Source organism: Pleurodeles waltl, chromosome 10 (assembly GCF_031143425.1).
Source record: "Pleurodeles waltl isolate 20211129_DDA chromosome 10, aPleWal1.hap1.20221129, whole genome shotgun sequence".
In the NCBI taxonomy this organism is placed as follows: Eukaryota; Metazoa; Chordata; class Amphibia; order Caudata; family Salamandridae; genus Pleurodeles; species Pleurodeles waltl.
This window is the reverse complement of record NC_090449.1, coordinates 608,790,052-608,810,032: the sequence shown is the minus strand read 5'-3', so window position 1 is coordinate 608,810,032 and position 19,981 is coordinate 608,790,052. Positions and strand designations below refer to the sequence as shown.

General features: G+C 43.4%; 1 protein-coding gene across 2 annotated transcripts in view; it reads left to right on the top strand.

Annotated features, from left to right (window-relative positions):
* The window catches only part of TTC21A (tetratricopeptide repeat domain 21A), a 391,729-nt gene that overhangs the window by 88,412 nt on the left and 283,336 nt on the right, over positions 1-19,981 (top strand). For both annotated transcript variants that reach the window (XM_069211078.1, XM_069211079.1), the window contains exon 8: positions 12,516-12,614. In XM_069211078.1, the coding sequence (XP_069067179.1) occupies positions 12,516-12,614 (99 nt within the window). The remainder of the gene's footprint in view (positions 1-12,515; positions 12,615-19,981) is intronic.

The window sequence follows — 19,981 nt, the reverse complement described above, 5'->3', positions numbered from 1 at the left end:
GGAACCATTACAAAGTCAACGATCATTCACAGCGACCTTACAGCACAAAAAGACATCTGTGCTGGCCCCAATCCACCTTCTTCAAGGGACTCCATCTAATGCACGCTCAGTTAGTTTTGCAACTGCTGTTGAAATGGGGTAGAAGCCATTACAACGCGCTCATAACTACGCATGACCATTACCACAACACTAGCACCAAGCATATGCCTTTACCACGAATATGCCTTTACCACAAATATGCCTTAGAACAAATTTTGTTCTAATGCATAAATGGTAAAGTTATTTCATGGTAAAGGTTTTAAAGGTAAGTATTAATTGTTTTATTTTTGTAAAGGCACGAATGATAAAGGTTTTACAGATAAGTACAAATAAGTATCAAGTGATACATATATATATATATATATATTTATAGGAAAGATCACTTTTAGGGTTTTGGGTGGTAAGGGTTTTTTAGGGGTTAGGTTAGGTATACGTTTTTGGGTGGTAAGGGCAGTTTTAGGGTGGGTTTTTGACTAGTAGGGGCGTTTTTAGGTTTTAGGGGTGGGTTATGGGTTTTTTGGGTGGTAAGGACATTTATAGGTTTTAGGGTGGGTATAGGTTCTTGGCTGGGAAGGACATTTTTAGATCTTATGGTGGGTATTCGTTTTTGGGTAGTAAGGATGTTTTTAGATTTTGGAGTGGGTTTTGTTTTTTGGGTGCTAAAGACATTTTTAGGGTTTGGGGTATGTTTTTTTGGGGTGGCTAGGGTATATTTAGGGTGTTTTAGGGTTTTTGGTTGGTAAGGGTGTTTTTAGGTTTTGGCTGGGTTTGGGTTATTGGGTGGTAAGGGTTTTTTAGGATTTAGAGTGGGTATGGGTTTTTGGGTGGCAAGGGCATGTTTATGTTTTAGGGTGGGTACAGGTTTTTGGTTGGTAAGTGTGTTTTTTTAGGGTATAGGGTGGGTATGGGTTTTTGGGTGGTAAGGTGTTTTTAGGGTTTAGGGTGGGTACTGGTTTCTGGTTGGCAATGGCACTTTGTGAGACCTGACAAAGGGGAATGTTCAATTCAGATGGTCCACTGAATGTGACCACAGTTTTAAGAGTATAAAACACGATTGAAAATGCGACTGAGATGGCTTACTTTTTTCCTAAACTCCACACTGATATCACTGTTGTCGCAAACTCTGTGGGCTGGGAGCGATCCTTGCTCAGCATAGTGGATACAAATGCTCAGAGATCCATTGTGGCGTACGCCAGTCGAAGCTTGTCTGACACAGAACCTGCCTATTCCCAGCCTGAAAGAGAAAGTGTAGCTGTAATATGGGCTATGAGCATTTTCATGTATTTCTCTATGTGAAGCATGTTGCATTCTCCCTATCTCAGGAGCATGCACAAGAACATGCCACACACAGAGCTCATATTTAACCTCTTTATTCTTCAGCATATAACATGCAACTAACTTCTCAAAATCCTGTAACCTTTAAAGACCACACCTTAAAACCCCTCAGACTGATTCCATAATCCTTTTCCTTTAGTCCGACCCTTGGCCATTGGTCTTAATGCTCACAGTCCAAAGACTCTACATCTCCCTCTTTGTTAAACAAAACGACGCAAAGAGACATGAACAAATAGCAGCATTACAGTTCTTCGATCAGCCACCTGGGTGTCAGCACAGTTTGGCAAGACCGAGCGACATGAGGTAGTTGAGCTGCACCCAGAGTGGACCCCGAGGATACAGTGCCTCACGTCTGATCAGGGCTTTCAGGTGTTACAGCTTCTTCTGGGCTTGAAGGGAGCGATGATTGCCTCGACAGATGTCTGAAGCGGGATGAGTCGCTTGTGATATATCTGTCAGTTCGGTGTGCTTTTACTATATGTCCCTTGTTTCTGCACAACTTTCAGAGGTTCATCATCAAAGTGAGGAACAGTTTTTAGTTTCCAATTTTGTTTGACTATAACCCAGTCACCCATATTGAACACATTCTCCCGAGTCTGGCGACGTTTGTTGGCATATGTCTTCATCTGACATTTCCAAGCAGTGTCAGTAGCACGTACCTCATCATCTTTCAGAGTTCACTCAGAAGTCCATAGGGGTAATTTGGTTCTTATAGCTCTCCTGAAAATCAGGGTGGCAGGACTGTCACCAGTGGTAGAATGAGGAGTTGACTGATAGGCATGGAGGGCTTGGCACAATGCTTGAGGCAGCTCAATGCCCTCCATCAAGGCACGTTGGATCACTCATTTCAGGGTCCCCATAAGTCGTTCTACAACACCGTTTGCTTGGGGCCACAAAGGTGAGCTCTTCTGATGCTTAACATTTAGTCTTTTCAAAAACCCCTAAAACTCCTTGCTGTTGAATGGCAGACCATTCCCATTGATTTGAGAGGGTTTGGTATGTTCCACACTGCAAATATGTCGTCTAGCCTTGAGCTGTCAATGGCATATCCTCCACCAGTGGAAGCTGGGAATATTCATTGATGACTACCATGAGATGGTGTCCGTTTGTTATGGGTCCAAATAAAAGTGGACAGCAATTCTCTCCCACGTATGCATGGAAGATCGGACAAGGTTAGTGGATCATGGATCATGGTGGGAGACAGGCAGTTGCATAAGTGACACTACTTATACTTCTTTTCGGCTTTGTCATCCAGTTGAGGGAACCATTCTCGATCTCTCAATGCCCTCTTACCTGCTATAATGCCACAATGTCCTTCATGGGCAAGTTCAATGACTTGCTGTCTGAGAATCACAGGTATGACAAACCGGAATCCTCTTAGCACAATGCCTTATTTGATGACAGACATAGAGGTTGAACACTCTGTCTCCATGATTGTGCTGAAACAATGTTTCCAGGGGCCACCATGTCCTTATCAGCCATTGTGACAGCGACAATCCGCTCAAAAGACAGAGCTGCAGGCATGCTAGACCTTACAATGAAGTTGATGTATTCCTCAGCAATTTTCGATGTTCAGCTTGTTTAACTCATCCTGTTTAATCTTGTTGAACTTGTTTAATTTTGTACTGCCTTTGTTAATATCTGTTGTTTCTCCATCCGTTCGCTTTCCAGACATTTTTCCTGCTGCTTTTTCCCACCACATATCCATCCTGATTTCCACCCTTTAAGACCCACCCACTGCTTCCCAATGCCCCTCTCGCCCCCCAGGACCTACGTAAGGGATGCAGAGCACAGCACTGTTGAGTAGGGCTTTGTGACAGCTCCCCACTTCCTGCCTCCATATTTACTGAGTTCTTCACTTTGTTATTGTGTTACTGCACTCAAACTTGTTTAACTCTTCTTTGTTTAATGTTGTCCAACTTGTTTAGTTTTGTACTGCCTTTGTAAATTTCTGTTGTTTCTTCCCCGCTTGCTTTCCCACCATTTTTACTGCAGCTTTTTCCCACACTGCCTCTCTCCTGCTTCCTTCCCTCTCAGGCTCGTCCCACTGCCTCCTAGTGCTTCTCCCAGGACCTACTTAATGGAGGCCGCATCATAGCCGCACATCGAGCACATGCAGCGGGTGTGCCGCTGGCGTGCAAAAGGAGCACCAAAAGCAAACCTGTCTGTGCCCGTCCATGCCTGGACCACACCCAGTGCTAGGAACCCTGGTTCTCCCACTACACCCCAATACACCACCAGCAAGCTGTAAGCCCTGGACCACAGACTCGGCAACAACAATAGCTGCTCCACTTCTCCACGATCAATGGTAGGACCTTTTACCTGCTGGCACTGTCTCTTCTGCAACACCGTAGAACCCGCATACACAATCACCATCATGCCGAGCAACCAACCATGACTGCTTCGGAGAATCACAGTCATCCACAAAGAAACCATCCACTGCACAATCGCCACAGACAGTACCACCCCACTCATGGAACACCTCAATTTCCAACTACAAATCAGTGTCAAAACCACTGTCAGAGGTACCCTCCTCTACAGACGTCCAGGGCCATGCCACATTTTCTGCAACACCATCCCCAAATTCGAATCCCTGCTCACCATTGAATCCAAACACTACATCTACCTCAGAGACCTCAATTTTCACCTCAATTACCTCAACAATGCCAACACTGACAACCTCCTCAAAGGCATGAACAGCATCAGCCTGACCCAACTAGTCATAGACCCCACACACTACGCAGGACAAACGTTCGACCCCATCTTCATGGCCATCAGCAGAGTCAAATACAGCCCTGTCACCGAGATCACATGGACAGACCACGCCATTGTCCACTTCACCACCACAGGATCCTGTGGCACCACCACCAAGCCTGTTAGCACCTCACACCGCAGCTGGAACAAAGTATCAGAGAGCCAGTGGACTGACGCCCTCAGTACCTCTCACTCTTGACACCGTAATCAACCTAGAACAGTCTGTCAAGCACTTCACCGCCTGGATTACCAATTGTGCTGAGTTGCCTCTGTCAAGCCCATCAAAGTTAAGAGACCCACCAAACAGGCCATTTGGCACAGCACAGAACTGAGAACCGTGAAACACAACTGCAAGTGACTAGAAAAGAAATAGCACACCAGCAAGGAGCCCACAGACAGAGCCACCTTCAATTCATCCCTCAACCAGTACCACCAACTACTCAAAGAGACAAAGAGGAGTGCCCTGGCCAGCTAGAAGAATGCCAGCTCTTACCACAGCAAAGAACTCTTCAACATCGTCAGGGAATTCTCTAACCCCTCTGCCACCGAAAACATCATCATCCCTTCTGAGGAACTCTGTGACACCCTGGCGGACATCTTTCACAACAATATCTCTACCATCTACAAAACTTTAAACCCCAACCCACTGCTGCCAAAAATCTCAACCTCCTTGCTTCTATGCATACAAACCCCAGTGCTGTATCCGACCACCTGTTCACTGCCTGGGATCACCTCACCGTACAAAACACCACAGCCATCATGAACTCCATCCACTCAGTAGCATACACGGATCCCTGTCCCCAGCACATTTTCAACCTCGGCAGCAAGATGATCAACAGCGGGCTCACCACCATCTTAAACTTATCCATAACACCGGCCACCTTTGCCAAAGTATGGAAACACGCAGAAGTAAAACCCCTTCTCAAGAAACCTTCCGCTGACAATAGCAAAGTCAAGAACTACTGTCCGATCTCAATGGTCCCATTTCCCACCAAAGACCTCGAAAAGACCATCAACCGCCAACTCACAGACCATCTGGAGATCAATATTCTTCTGGGCCCCTCCCATTCCAGATTCCACAGCATGGAAAGCGCCCTGATCACTCCCACAGATTACCTCATAACCCTCGTGGACATGGGGGAAACGGTAGCCCTGATCCTCCTCGACCTCTCAGCAGCATTCAACACTTTATCCTAAGACACACTTGTTAAGAGGCTTCATCACATTGGGATCCAAGGAGACACCCTCAAATAGATTGCATCCTTCCCTACTGGATGAACCCACAGAATCCGCCTACCACCTTTCATCCCCGGAACCCAATAACATCATCTGTGGTATTCCACAAGGTTCGTACCTCAGCCCTACACTGTTCAGCATTGGTATGATCCCCTTGGCCAACATTGTCAGAACCCACAGAATGAACATCAAATCCTAGGCAACCAATACCTAGCTCATCCTCTCACTATCAGAAGACCACTCTACCGTGAAGGCCAACTTCTGCAAGTGCATGATGGACATCGCCGACTGGATGAATAACTGCCTAAAACTCAACACGGACGAAAGAACTGTCCCTCAAGCTGTAGTCACCAGCCAGATGGACTACAGCAACACACTGTACCTAGGAATCACCACACATCTCTTAAAAAGACTACAGACCATACAGAATTCAGCAGCCAGACTGATCCTTGATATCACCAAACGGACCCACACCACCCCCACCTCAAGAACTTCCACTGACTCCCCATTCAGAAGAGATGACAATGTAAGATGCTGATCCACACCTACAAGGCTCTTCGCAATCAAGGACCAACATAAGTTAACCACCTCTGAACTTCCACCAACCCTCAAGAAACCTGCGTTCTGCTTCCTTCTTCCTAGTAGACACACCATGCAATGGCCAAAGCAGCAGTGGAGAACGCTCCTTTTCCTACCTCATGGCAAAATCCTGGAACAACCTACCCCTTCATCGACGGACCTCATCTGTTCTGGAATCCAGGAAAAGACTCAATACTTGGCTGTACAATTAAAACCCTTAGCAGCTATGTTCTTAGCGCCTGGATACCCTTGTGGGTGATTAGCTGTGCTCTAAATATCCTTTTTGATTGATTGATTGAATTCTCTTGCCTAATAATTGGGATTAATACATCTACTTGCAGAACGTAAGTACCACATTGGTACTCCTTATTTTCTCCATGTGCTGTACATGTTGCCCTTAACTTCTTTGCTTTGCCTTGTTCTCTCCTTAATTTAACATACTGCTTTTTGGGCAGATAACTCATGCCAGGCTCCTTAGGTACTCCTAAGGAGACCTGGCCTCCTACAGCTCTGGTCCAAATAATTTGTTTTAGGATTATTCATTCAGTGCATGGTGATTTGCTTTCCCGTATTTTTCTACATTCACTTGACTGGTGGCACCCCTGTTGTGGTTACATTGATGGACCGCTGGATGCCATGGGCTTGGGACAGTCGAGCCTGAAGGTGTAACTTCTTTATATTACTGCCCACAAATCCATTCCCATCTCCACCTTGTGGGGTTGTGCAGCAGTCAAGAGTTTCAGAGAGACTGTGAAACTAGGTCTCAAGCAATTGTTTGCCCTTATAGCTCTCATTACACTTCATAAGGTCCTCTTTTTTTTAGGGAGCCCTTCCTTTTGCCTTGGTAGTTCCTGTGCCAGCTCTATTTTCTCCCCAAAATGTCCATGTCTATTCCATCACCCTCACACCATTCATGTTACCAAGCACCTGGTGCTTCAGGTCGAGGGTGGCAACCAATGTACAAGTGTAATAGATTGAGGGTATCTTAAAGTGTCAAGGCAGTGTCTGCCACTGCTCTTTGACTATATTGGTCCTGAATGTGGGCTGTAGAGTTTCTTCAAAAACAGCAACTGTGACAATACGTTATACAATGTTTCTCCTTTACTAGGGTATTGCCAGGTTACTGTCATTATTTCACCATGACTAATGTGGCCCCTAAGGGAAACTTATTTAATGAGGTTTATGAGTTCAGATCAATAGCTTCAAGATGTCACTATTTTGTGAAATTTGGTCTTTGCCATACCTTTAACCTCCCCACAAACTGTCCTCATGTGACCCTAATGTCTGATTGGCCCTGTAAGGAAAAAGGAGAAAATTCTAATACCTAAGTGGCATTGCAGATAGGGAGTGGGTGGACAACCAAAAAAGTAAGTATGCAGGTAAAAAGGCATGCTACTTAACTGCCACTCTCAGGTGTTTTGTTGCAGCAATTCAAGCTCCCTGATATTTGCATTGACCATCTGCTTGCCATGGCATAGACTATTGCAGCTCCTAATTCCTCGTAGATGGTTCACTGTACTGCAGTTATGTGGCAGAATTATTTGTTTCACTGGGTTTGAATTGACCTCTCTGCATTCTCCGCCTTTTATGTTTGTAGGAGATCAATTTTCTAGTGTCTTAGAGGTGTTGGAGCTGTGTTATATTGCTGCAGCTTCTGGTTCTGAAAAAAGGCCACGTGATGGTGAGCAGAATGGAGGTGCAGGTTGAGAAGATGCCAAGTCAAGCTGCTCTGCTCAGCACCTCTGTTGTGCTTGCACAAACCACTCACTTGATTGCTCAGTTAGCAACCTCTCTCGCCAGGTTGCGGTACTTCACTCACCCTGGACAGGTGCTGGAAAACATTTGCAGAGCCCACAGCAACTCGGCTGAACTTTTCAGCTGTCTCAGTCCCACAATTTAGCCGCTTTACCCCGATACCTTTATAAAGTTTCAAACTATTTCGGAGGTTGTCATTGCTCTCCAGACTTAGGCCCTCATTATGAATCTGGCGTTTGGCGTTTGTAATCCTCATGGTTGGTGCTGCATGCAGCACCACTTTGGGGATTATGAGACCCCTTCCGACAGCCTTTTCATGGGTGTTCACACCGCTAGGGAAAGGCTGATGGAATGGGTGACTCGGGGGTCCCTGGGGCCCCTGCACTGCCCATGCACTTGGCACTCCCCATGCACAGCTCCGTCGCCCAAATTACAGGCAGTGGAATATGCGACGAGTGCTGCTGTACCTGCCGCATCGCAACATTGGGAGCCGGCGGCAATGTAAAGGCACTGTTGCGCGAAGGGCCGACGGGCCTGAGGTGAACGCACAATAGGGCCTGTGGGTTTATGACTGCACTGGAGGTCTTTCGGAAGGATGAGTTCGGCGGGTGGCTTGGACCGCCCGCCGTACTCATAATGAGGGCCTAAGTTTTCATTTTCATCTCTTCACACATTTTATCTGTTGATGTCAATAGGTTTTAGGTGAAAATGTTTTTAAATTGTTGCAGAGTTATGGGAAAGGCACATGCTTGGCTTTTCATAATTGTGCTGAGGAATATTTACAGCAGAGAATAGAAGAAATGCAGTACAAGATCTAATAGTATTACAAGAATGAGAAATCTAGCTTTTTAGGTGGTCTTGCATCTTGCCACCCCGTGGTTGTTAAAACAGTGAGTGATAGATATTAAGGGGTCCATTTCAGAATGACCTCAGTAGGTAAATATTCAAAGACCACCTTGCTTGATCTCTCAATGATAGGACATGTATCATAGAAATTATGAACTCCGTCTTAATAGTCAAATGATAACCAAATCTAAACGTAGGGCCTGATTACGACCTTGGCGGAGGGGATTACTCTGTCACAAATGTGACGGATATCCCGTCCGCTGCGTTACAAGTTCCATAGGATATAATGGTACTTGTAATACAGCGGGCGGGATATGCGTCACATTTGGGACTGAGTAATCCCCTCCACCTAGGTCGTAATCAGGCCCATAGTCCTTGTCTTTTCCCCAAGCACTCCTCCTTGCAATTCTAAAAATTGTAACTCTACAGAACCACAGCACAGGTTAACTCTTCCTTGAAAGGTTTGAAGAGTAACGAAATAAGGAGCTGCATTTCATGTTACATTCTCTCTAAAGGCCATTTAAGAGGGCAGGAGTCAATCTCAGGAGCATGGGAGAAAATCGCGATCCTAACATCCAATTGCAAGCTAACTTTCCCATTTATTTTCTTGTTTGGCTGAGTGAAATATTTGAGTTGCATTCTTGCCGTCCAGATAAAACATATGATTAGATTGAATTATGTGTTTTATTTCTGCTAAGACTTATTCATTCATATTATTGACACTGAACTCTTTCAGTAGGATACCCAGCTGATAGGATATCAGTTTGTCTTCTAAAATTGTGGATCATGAGTTATAGTTATGGGTAGAACAGTTACTGCACATGTATAGCTCAGAAAATCCAACAATTGGAAACCATTAAACAGTCATTCTGAGTTCATAAATGAGAGTAATGAATAAAATGTATACACGTCACTCACCCAATTTTGCAGTCACCAGGCTGAAAGGCGTGGAAACCCTCTAATTTTAAGGTTAGGCCACCAAGAGGTGATAGAACCTCTTCACTTGCATCAAGAGAATAAGGGCCTGATTACTTCCTTAGGGGATGGGATACTCCGTCACAAACGTGCTGGATATCCCGCCCGCCGTTTTACAAATTCCATCGGATATAATGGAACTTGTAATATGGTAGATGGGATATATGTCACCTTTGAGGCGGAGCATCCCATCCGCCAAGGTTGTAATCGGCCCTAAGATGTTGCTAAACGTGACAGTGCATTGAGATGTAGGCCTCTGCTGCACTAACTGGTGGAACACCACCTCCTCTCGTGCACAAGTAACTTCTGGGAGATAATATTCTTACCATCTCAAATCCAGGCAAAAAGCAAATACATTCAATTAGTGCCTCTAGCAGTAACCGGTTAAGTTTAAGCAAAAACCCCCACAAACTAAAGCCCTGCTGGGGATCACTAGAGAGGTAGTTTAGCAGAAGCAAATATTGCTTGAAGATTTTGATTCTCCATCTTACTATTTTTGGGTTCCTTCCCTTCACACTTTTTTAAATTGACTACCATATTCACTGTGCCCTAGTCTGCACTTGCCTGGTGCTACTTTTATCACACTGTTGAACTGATATTTATCATTATACACCATCAGGCCTCCCTGATGATGATTTGGTTGTGTCTTAATTGCAACTACCAGGCAAAGGTAGAGAATTAGATTACGTTGTCGACTGTGCACTCCTCCTTTTCTTGTCTGTTTTGGATTTAGTGGTATAAACCCCATCCTTTCTTCCACTATCAAGTAGCTTGTCTTCTCTATCACTTTATTACTCTCACACTAACCCACCACCAGCTCCCTTCCTCTCATAGCCCAGAAAAAGTCCAGCATGTAAGTTCATGCCAACAGTTCTAGAAAGTAATACATTTTGCATTGCTGGGCAGTGTATCCATTAAACATCTTTTAGGCAAAGAGGTTTTCTCTCTCACATAAGGTTTATTTTTTTTTGCATCTGCCCTACCCGCTCTTTACTTATTTAAAGATGTTGGTAGTATCAGGACATGGACATCTTGTTTGGGTTCTGCAGTAGCTTGCCTTGATGCCAGACCTCCTTGGCAAGGCAAGTACTTGGATAATATTGTAATGTTGTATTTAAATAGTGCTTACTAACTCCGACGAGTCATTGAAGCGATTTGTGGCGTGTAGCATTCTGTTCTGGAACGCACGTTTGGATGTACCTAGGCAGTTGATGAGTAATATGTGCTTCCATTTCTCTTGTGGGATTAGATGTTGTGAGTTTGTTACGTTTGTGCCCTTGCAATCTCATGCATTTACTCTACTGTTTTGATTAGGGATTAGGGATAGATTAATATTCTTAAAGGTGTTTTGAAAGGCAATTTAAGACATTTAAGCTATAACCGGGATCGTGAAGACTGTCGTACCAAAAATACAGCGAATACATACTCCCTATTTATAACTTGAACAGTAAACCCTGGAATTGGAGATACAGAAAATGCCACAGATTTTGCAGAAGGGAGGCAATTCTTTTCTGCTTCTGGGGCCAAAGCCCTAAGTGCATCCATTTCCAAAGAAGGTAGAGCACAAGTAATGTCCTTGCTATATTCGTCCCCAAAGAATGCATTGACATAGATGTTTGAGCATTAACATTTCAGGACCAATGCCCTACGCCACCCTCCTGCTTTATGCATTTAGCTGAGTGTTTGTTGAGCACAATAACAATTGATTATGTTTCTGATGAGAAGACGGTTCTATTGTTGATCAATGTCTATAACAAATTGTAACTTTAACAAGTATTCATGTTCTCTGACCAATTCTCCTTTTTTTGTATAGTTTATTCGCCACGCTTTGCCCTTGCCCTTTCAGTGGACCCTTGTCAAATACTTTATACTTATTGTATGCTCTTCAGATAGTTTAGCTGTAGGAACATTTGCTATATTAGTGTCTCCAGTCAGCTCTTATCAGACCCCACACAGAACTTCCGGACAGTGGAATTATCACTCATTTAATTCTGACTAATTCTTGTTTTGTTTGCTTTCTGTTTTGAAATAGTTGGCATACTCCATGAAGACCAAGCCTCCAAACTCTCTATCTCCAATTTCTCACTCCCTTTTTTGCTTCTACTTACCATCTCAAAAGCGCATCGTAGCTGATTACTAGTACCATACCCCCTTGCTTTATCTTATTGTTTCCAAATACTCAGTTCTTAAACTGATACCTAGTCTTTGTGACATCAAGCCTGTAAGAGAGAGGGCTGTAACTTTGGATGTGACCTGGTGGTTTATAGGATATTAAATAGGGTTGTGGTATGCCCTGCTTGCCCCCTTATGGATTAATGATCCGGAAATTGTACTTTGTTCACTTGAATAATAAACAATCAGTCAAAATTCCTGTGGTTGGCTCTTATGTGAGTAAACCTTCCGGAAGGACATCTGGTGTGCTATTGATGAAACATCTGCTCTTGGTAGCCTTGATGTTAGTCACTGTGGGTCCAAACCTGCTTGAAGGTTGTCTGAGTATTTTGTGGCAAAAGATGTCGGGCTGCTGTACTAGTTTAGCACTCCTTGCTTGTCTGATACGTTAATCACATGGGCCCTTTGGTACCTTCTGCTCTCCACCCTTAACTAACATTTCGAAAGACCACTCCCTAATGGGATCTCAGATCTTGGAGACCTTAAGAGCAAGGCCAAGTTTCATGTGTCCTTTCTGCAGAAAATTCACCATGCTCTTTGGCTGCAGGCAGCCTTTTCGGTCACGGTGTGCACATGCTTACCAGAGACAATGGCATGTTGGGATGAAAGAGACCAACATATGGACATTGGATCTTGTAAACGGCTTCATAAGGAACAAAACATTTGGACTAAATGCCTGCCTTCAACGAGGGTGCCATTCTCTATTGCATCTTCATCGTGCAATTAACAATCCAAATTATATAGGCTGGATGTACCAGTTAAGATGTTGTATTTGGTATCGATCTCTGCATTTCTCTAATTCATTGTATGTTTTACTTTTATAGGCACTGGAGCATATCAAAAACCTTATTAATTCTCTAGAAACCATGGAGCCTCGAAATCCAGAACTACAGCTTGAAAAGATTAAAGTAGTCAGTAGACTGGTAAGTGTTTTTAATCATGTCTAATTTCATCTATATAGTGCTTTCTTGTGTCCTCAACCCTTAAAGTATAGTTGGATTCAGGGATCAAACCAAATGTATTCACTCGTCCTATAGCTAATATGTTATAGGTATAGCATTGTTTATCCAGTCAACCACCCATTCTTGCAAGGGAAAATGATGATAACATTTGACATAATAGATATATAATATGAAAATTCTGTCAGTATAGAATTAATGTTTCCGCTAGAGAACTTAAGCAAGAAGTTTTACTTTTTTTCTAAATATTTGCTCTTGGTGTTTTGAATTGGTGAAGTAATGAGAGGTTGGAAATGAACCCGTCAGGGTATCTGGTACCTAAAATATTTTGATTGAGAAAATCTTCTGCATTCAGCTGCCAATTCATTTCAGGGATTAACTTGTTTATTTTTGTTTCAGAATGGTTTGTATTATTTTTTTAACAAATAACCAATGAGACTACATTAATACTTTCTCAACGCTATGCTTCCCAAAAAGTACAATATCTACTGTCAAGGTAGCTATGTGCAATCCTCTCTCCAATGATTTGGCCACCCTTACATTAATATATTGTCAAGCTTCTGAGAGCCATGTTGCTGCTGCTACACCGTACTTTGTTATGACATTTAGGGCCTGATTTAAGTCTTGGCAGAGGGAATACTCTGTCACAAATATGACGGATATCCCGTCTGCGGTATTACAATCCCCATAGGGGATTATGGGATTGTAATACAGCAGACAGGATAACCCTCACTTTTGTGATGGAATATTTCCCTCCGCCAAGATCTAAATCAAGCCCTAAGTCTCAAATATCACCACTTTATAGTGTTATGGGATTTTGATATATAGATGAAAATTAGTACAAACTCTGGTACAAAGACATCAACTAACTTACAGCAGTGCTAGGACCACTGGCAGCAGGTGAACTTTAAATAGTGTGCTCACTCGTGCAGTGGTAATGGGGTCAACAACCCTTACAAACTGTACAATCCTCTCTTCCCACACTTCACACTTCCCACACATGTGAAGTAAAGTTGCTAGGATGTAGCAACTTTACTTCACATGAAGCAAGGTGATATAACAACCACTGCAAAAATTAATAATACACAATAGAAAATGTAGCAAAATACACAGCAAACCTGAAAACAAAATTGCACATATCGTATTTACATCCCCATTTGGGTGCAGTATAGTACAGAAAGAGCAGGTGAGATAAAGTGACAAATAAAACATGTCTCACAGCTCCAAAGACCGCATATCGCTTTGGTCCCTGTTGAGGCATCCTGTGATTCTTGGTCACGCCCCACATAATCTTGGGGATACCCCTGTTAGGGCTAGGAGTGTACGGCCACCTGAAGGTCACCCTCCCCCCACTACCTGCCTCACCCCGGAAAGGCTTCTCCCAAAGGAGGCGGTCAACTAGGCATTGTAGTGCCCACAAGAATGTAGATTCTCCAAGTTTTGATGAAAGAATCGGAATTTCATTAAAGACACAGAGGCTAAAATTATGCATAAGTCTTTTATTGCCATTCCTCTGCAGCACTTAAAATTCCGGAATCAAAATGTCCTCAGAGTCTATATAAAACTCAAACCAGCAGCCATCTTCCTCTTAAAGCTGCTTTGAAGATAGAACTTTAAACAGAAGAAAAACATCTGTAACAGAAATAAACCAAGCCCAGAAGACCTTCACAACGTCCTGTGTACTGAAACTCCTCAGCCTTATTGCACATCTGAAAAGAATAATACCACCAATACATACTGTTCTTTTTAAAAACAAACATCTTCACAACTAAAATTCTAAACATAATTACTACCATTAAGATGTTTATATCCATTCTCTCCTCAATATAACCTTACCTGGGAAGTGAGGGAGGGATAATGCTAGCCTCTGTCTTTAATGAAATCCAGATTCTCTCATCACAAACTTGGAGAATCTACCTTTCATGTGAAGACCGAAGGCTAACATTATGCATTTTCAAAGCTTTGATATACAACAGATGAAACGTGTTACATTGGTTTCAAATAAAAACAAGCAAGCAAATCTGCACTTGACCAGCCAGCTGTTTTCAAGATCTCCCCTTCAAACAATGTCCTGTGGAAAACCTGTAGTAGCCATTGCACCGCTGACTGGTTGCTCACCAAACGTCTGCATATTCAGTCCAGACTCACACATAGAAACTCCCACCCAACGAGCTATTGTCGCTGAACTCACTGGTTTATAAGGCTTCCCATACGAAATCAGTAATTTATTTACTCCATCCTTCTGAAACTGTTCCATCCTTCTCTCATATTCCTTTAAACAACGAACCACACACAACTTTGAATGGTAATCACATTTTGGATAAAATATAGCAGAAGTCATAGTTTCTGTGCATTTCGTAACCTGAAACAATACTCCATCTGGATTACAAAATCTATCACTTACCTCTAATGCCCGAACATCTGATACTCTTCTAAAAGAAATTAAACATAACAAAGTTGCCATCTTACAATTGTCGAAATGACGAATACTTATTCAAAGGCCTTCTTTCCAACACCTGAAATAAGACATTCATATCCCACAAGCAATTATACCTAGGCTTTGGAGGTGTGCGTAACTTGATACCTCTCATCAATCTACAGATTAAAGAATCTCACCCTATATGACAACATTCTACTAAAGCGTGACCTGCTGCCACAGCAAACCTATAACAATTTATTCTCCTGTAACTGATGCCCTTCTCAAACAACATTGACAAAAAAAATTCTATGGAAGAAGCCTCCACGGCATCCAAATCCTTTTCCAAGCACCAACATACCTACTGTATTGCCTGGAGGCCATGCCCCCCTGAGCAATTCCTGAGCTTGCTGTGAAAGGCCTGCAAACTGCGTTCCTCCTCTAAAATCTTCCAGACAAGAAGGCTTCAGGCCCCTCCCACGACCAAAGGATGTAACTCTCCTTCTGGCCCTGTTAAAACATCCTCTGAATCCGGAATCAAAAAAGGTTCTTTCAATGCCATGTCTAACAACCCTAGAAACTAAGGGTTGGGGTATCCAAAAAGGAGTAACCACAATCACTGGACATCTGTCTCCTCACCATCAACAATGTCCTCTGAACCATTGCGAAAGGAGGGAAAGTATACCCCTGAATAAATGTCCAATTTTGCTGAAACAGATCCACTTCCTTTGTATAAGGGTCTGGCCTCCAACTGTAATACTGGGGTAACTGAAAGGTCAGTCTTGAGGCAAACAGGCCCACATCCATTGGACCTCACACCTGACAACTTCTCTGGAATACTAGAGCATTCACCTTACAACCAATGTAATTGCTGCGATACCTCGAGTTCCAATCCACTTCTCCATTCGATAGACCAGGGAAATATTCTGCTTGTAATCCTATTTTTTGGTCCAGACAAAATTTCCAAATATCCTCAACAATCTGAGTGAGACTCTTCAGTTTGCTGCCATCTAATTTGTTTATATATCGAACTGCTGAGACATTGTCTATCTTTAATCAAACATTGTAATTTTTTAACACCTTCCCAAAACTCTGCAAAGCAAAAGGACCTGCTCTAATTTCAAACCATTTATGTATGTTAAATCTTCCTCCTGTGACCATCTGCCACCTGTCTCCTGTTGACCTAGACAAGCACCTCAGCCAAAAAGGCTTGCCTCTGTCTCTTGTACATAATCAGGACACACTCCAGAAATTGCCTGCCAATTGCAGGCATCCAAATTGTTCAACCACCAATTCAATTCTTCCTGTGCTTACTCTGGAATATGAACCTGATCTCCATACCACAAACCTTTCCTCAAACCTTCCGCCTTCCACCCCTGCAATCAATACTCTCTAATGAATTGGTCCTGGAAAGACTGCCTGAATTGAAGAAGAGAATAATCTTGTTACTCTTGCTAAAGACCTCAAGTTAACTGACTGTTTCTTCAGAACGTGCCTGACCACCGCCTTTATCTACAACACTTTCTAGTCTGGTAGACTCAAAGTCACATGTACTGTATTCACTTGAAATACTAGAAACTCCAACACCTGGCTGGGATCTAACACTGATTTTTCCATATTTATTGGAAGCTCTAGAGACTCCAGGAGACCAGTAGTCAAGTGAAGTTAATATCTCAACTCTTCTGTACTCTGAGACATGATTAAAAAACCATCAATTTACATTATCAAATGCACTCCCCTTTCTCTGAGATAAGCCACCACTGTCCTCAACACCTTGGTGAAACACCAAGGAGTTGATGCCAAACGAATTGGGGGGCAAGTGAACTGATAAAGGTTCCCTTACTACCTGTACTGAAGAAAAGTGCAATCGGAATGCTGCAGTACGCAACCTTCAAGTCCAACTTCACCATCCACTTGCTCCTCTGCAAAATATCCCTCAATAGATGGATACCCTCTATCTTGAAATGTCGATAAACCAAATGCTAATATAGATTTCTGAAATGTATCACGGGTATCCAGCCCTTGCCCTTTTTCTTGACTCAAAAAATTGTGCTTAGAAAGTCACTTCCTCCTCTGGTACTGTCACTATCGTTCCCTTCATTAACAACTCCTGCACCTCTGCCTGAACCAATCCTTGGAGATCTTTCGGTAACAGTAATTGTCTGGTTTTAACCGTTTGTACCGGGTAGTACCTGAACTCTATTATGAATCCCTGAACTGTATCCAAGACCCAAGGATCCTTGTAAGAAATCTCCAATTCTCTACATACTCTTTTTTTGACCTCCTACCTTTTTTTGGATAGAACCAAAATCTGTCTTCATACTTACCTTGTGATTAATGAGCAAAATGTGTCTGGGTTGGCAACCTCTGCCACATCTTCCTCTCTGTGGATAAAACCCAGTTGCGGATTAAAATCCTTTCAAGGAACTTCGGCCTTAGTGAATAATAATGGGAATTGATCGGCCAGAGAAACATCCCCTTTCCCTGGCCTGATCGAAAACATGTCCTCCAAACACTCTCCTCAATGAGGACTGAGCTTTATCAAGACTGATGTAGTGGATACATGCTTCCTCACACCCTTCTCCAAACCATCCCTGAATACGTACCCTTTAGGATCTTCAGCAGGTTCTTTCTTTGCAAAATCACTTAATTTAGAACTTATTTGCATAAGAATTGCTTTTCTTCTTCCTGCTGTTAAAGCAGCATTAGCGTTTCCCTAGAAAAATATTGCCCTCTGTGACCAACCACGTAATAATTCTACTTCCATCTGGACTGATTTTGATTTTGCCTCTTCCGCCATGTCCAATATATTCACCAATGGGCCTATAATTTCAAACAGTCTATCTTGACACTGTTTTAGCACCCGCTATATACCTTTTTCTAGGATCACATCCTAATTGAATTAGAAAACTTATAAGGGCTGGGTCCAGGTCTGGGGTCATACAAGCTTCGTTCTCTACCACTGGACGATAACACTCTGTTCTCATCACATCCCTAGACTACTTTTCTAGAGGTCTTTTAATCCATAGTTTTAAAAATTAGCCACATGTGGCAACGGCCACCAATCTGTGCTCCTGGGGTGTTTCAGTAACTAATACCTCCTCAACAGAGGTTCTCTCCGCCTCTTGTACCAGTATTTATGAGCGAGCACAAAGCTTTTCGTCCCATACTGTAATCTCTCTTTGGGCTTCTAACCACACCCATGTCACGTCAGTCACTTTCATTGGTTTGTGGACTTGCCTTTTAAAATCCGCTTGCTTTCATTTGTGAAAAGCATGCAAACGTTATGCCTTTTCCTGTGGTTAGCCCACCTACACAGCACCAGTAAACTACTGAAACCATTCGAGGCTCTATGTTTTCAGCATAGTTTCTGTACTACTTTATCTTTTTATTTTCCACGCAGTGTGATCGCGCTGGGGTTTGCATAGTGCAATCACGCTCGGTTTTTACGTTTTCAATTTCAGCGTGATCGCGCTGCATTTTACACAGCACAATCGCGCTGTGTATTTTTTCTTGGCTTGAATATTCCTGCACATGCCAGTGCCCCTCTCCCCGCTATTACGAAGCATGAAAATACAGCTACTTCCGGGAGGCATGAACCTACGCTGAGCTTCGGTGGCTAAAACACTGCTCGCCATGCACCTAAGTCCATACACACGCCTGCTTTCATGCAGTGTCATAACATTAGCCCCTCGCCAGGTAGCTCATGTACAGCACAGTCACGCACCATGCAGTGGCCAGCAGTGTGCACGGATGGACTCCTGACTGGGTTGGGGTGGTTACAGGAGGGCTTCATGTGCTTTGCAAGGGGGGGGCTCTCAAGTTACTACTTTTGTGCCCAGATATGTTGACAATGGTGCTGAACTGGCCACAGACAGCACTGGCCTTACAAATTCCCTTCATGATATGATGCAGCCCCCGGGGACATCTTCTCAGTTGCGGTCACTGTAATGCAAGTGGCAGCCTGGAGTTCACATGCATGTGTATCTCTGGCAGCTGAAAGACTGGGGCTGCGGCATGGGCTATATAGTACGAGCTAGGAGGGAGCCCGGGGAACAGCGCAAGCTTCAGCCCCTCCGGGCCTGGAAGACATTAGACTTACGGCCGTATTCCCTGGAATGTTTTACATCACGAGGGATAGATAAGAGGAATGTCAGCCATGTAAAACGGTGCACTTATTATCTGCCTTCCTGTGATGATCGGATCTTCACGTGGGCTCGGCATGGTTCCCGCAAGGGAGTGCAAATACTGGCTTTGGTGAAAAGCCAGCTTGACCTGCTTTGGGTTTCGTCTGAGACAAGTGGAAAATTAATGTGTTGCTTTGTTGGAATGTTCTATCCGTGACTTGACAGGCTTGTGTTCTCTGGTATGGTGCACAATATTTGTTTCTGGCTGCCGTGGAACAGTGTACATGCCTAGTATGCTATTCTTTTTCGCTTAGTTGTATAGTTTTTAAAGCTACAATAAAGTCACCTAAAGTGCTTAAATGGGAGGGAGGGATTGCAAAGCGATGCTTACTTTGTGGAAAACAATTATGTGCGGAGGCCCAAAAATATTCTTCAGGGCCCACCACCGGTACAGCCTGTGCTTTAAATGGGCCGTTACTGAGTACTGGCACTTTTTAATATTGAGATGGAGGGTACCTGCAGTTCTCAAGAAAAACGTAATACTTTTAATTGAAGAGTACTGACACTTCTCAGAAACAAGCAAGTGCCCTGGTACTGAGTACCTGCACTTCTATTTTTCCATTTCAAGCACTGGCAGGAGAATGTCAGGTTGCTTGCTGCCTAGTCTTGATGCAACCTCATACGTCTTCAACCAACCCACACTTCTAGGGTGACCACCTGGGATGGAGGCATATTCAACATGGGACTGTAAAAACATTCAGGGCAAGGGGTCCAAAGTCAGTACAAAC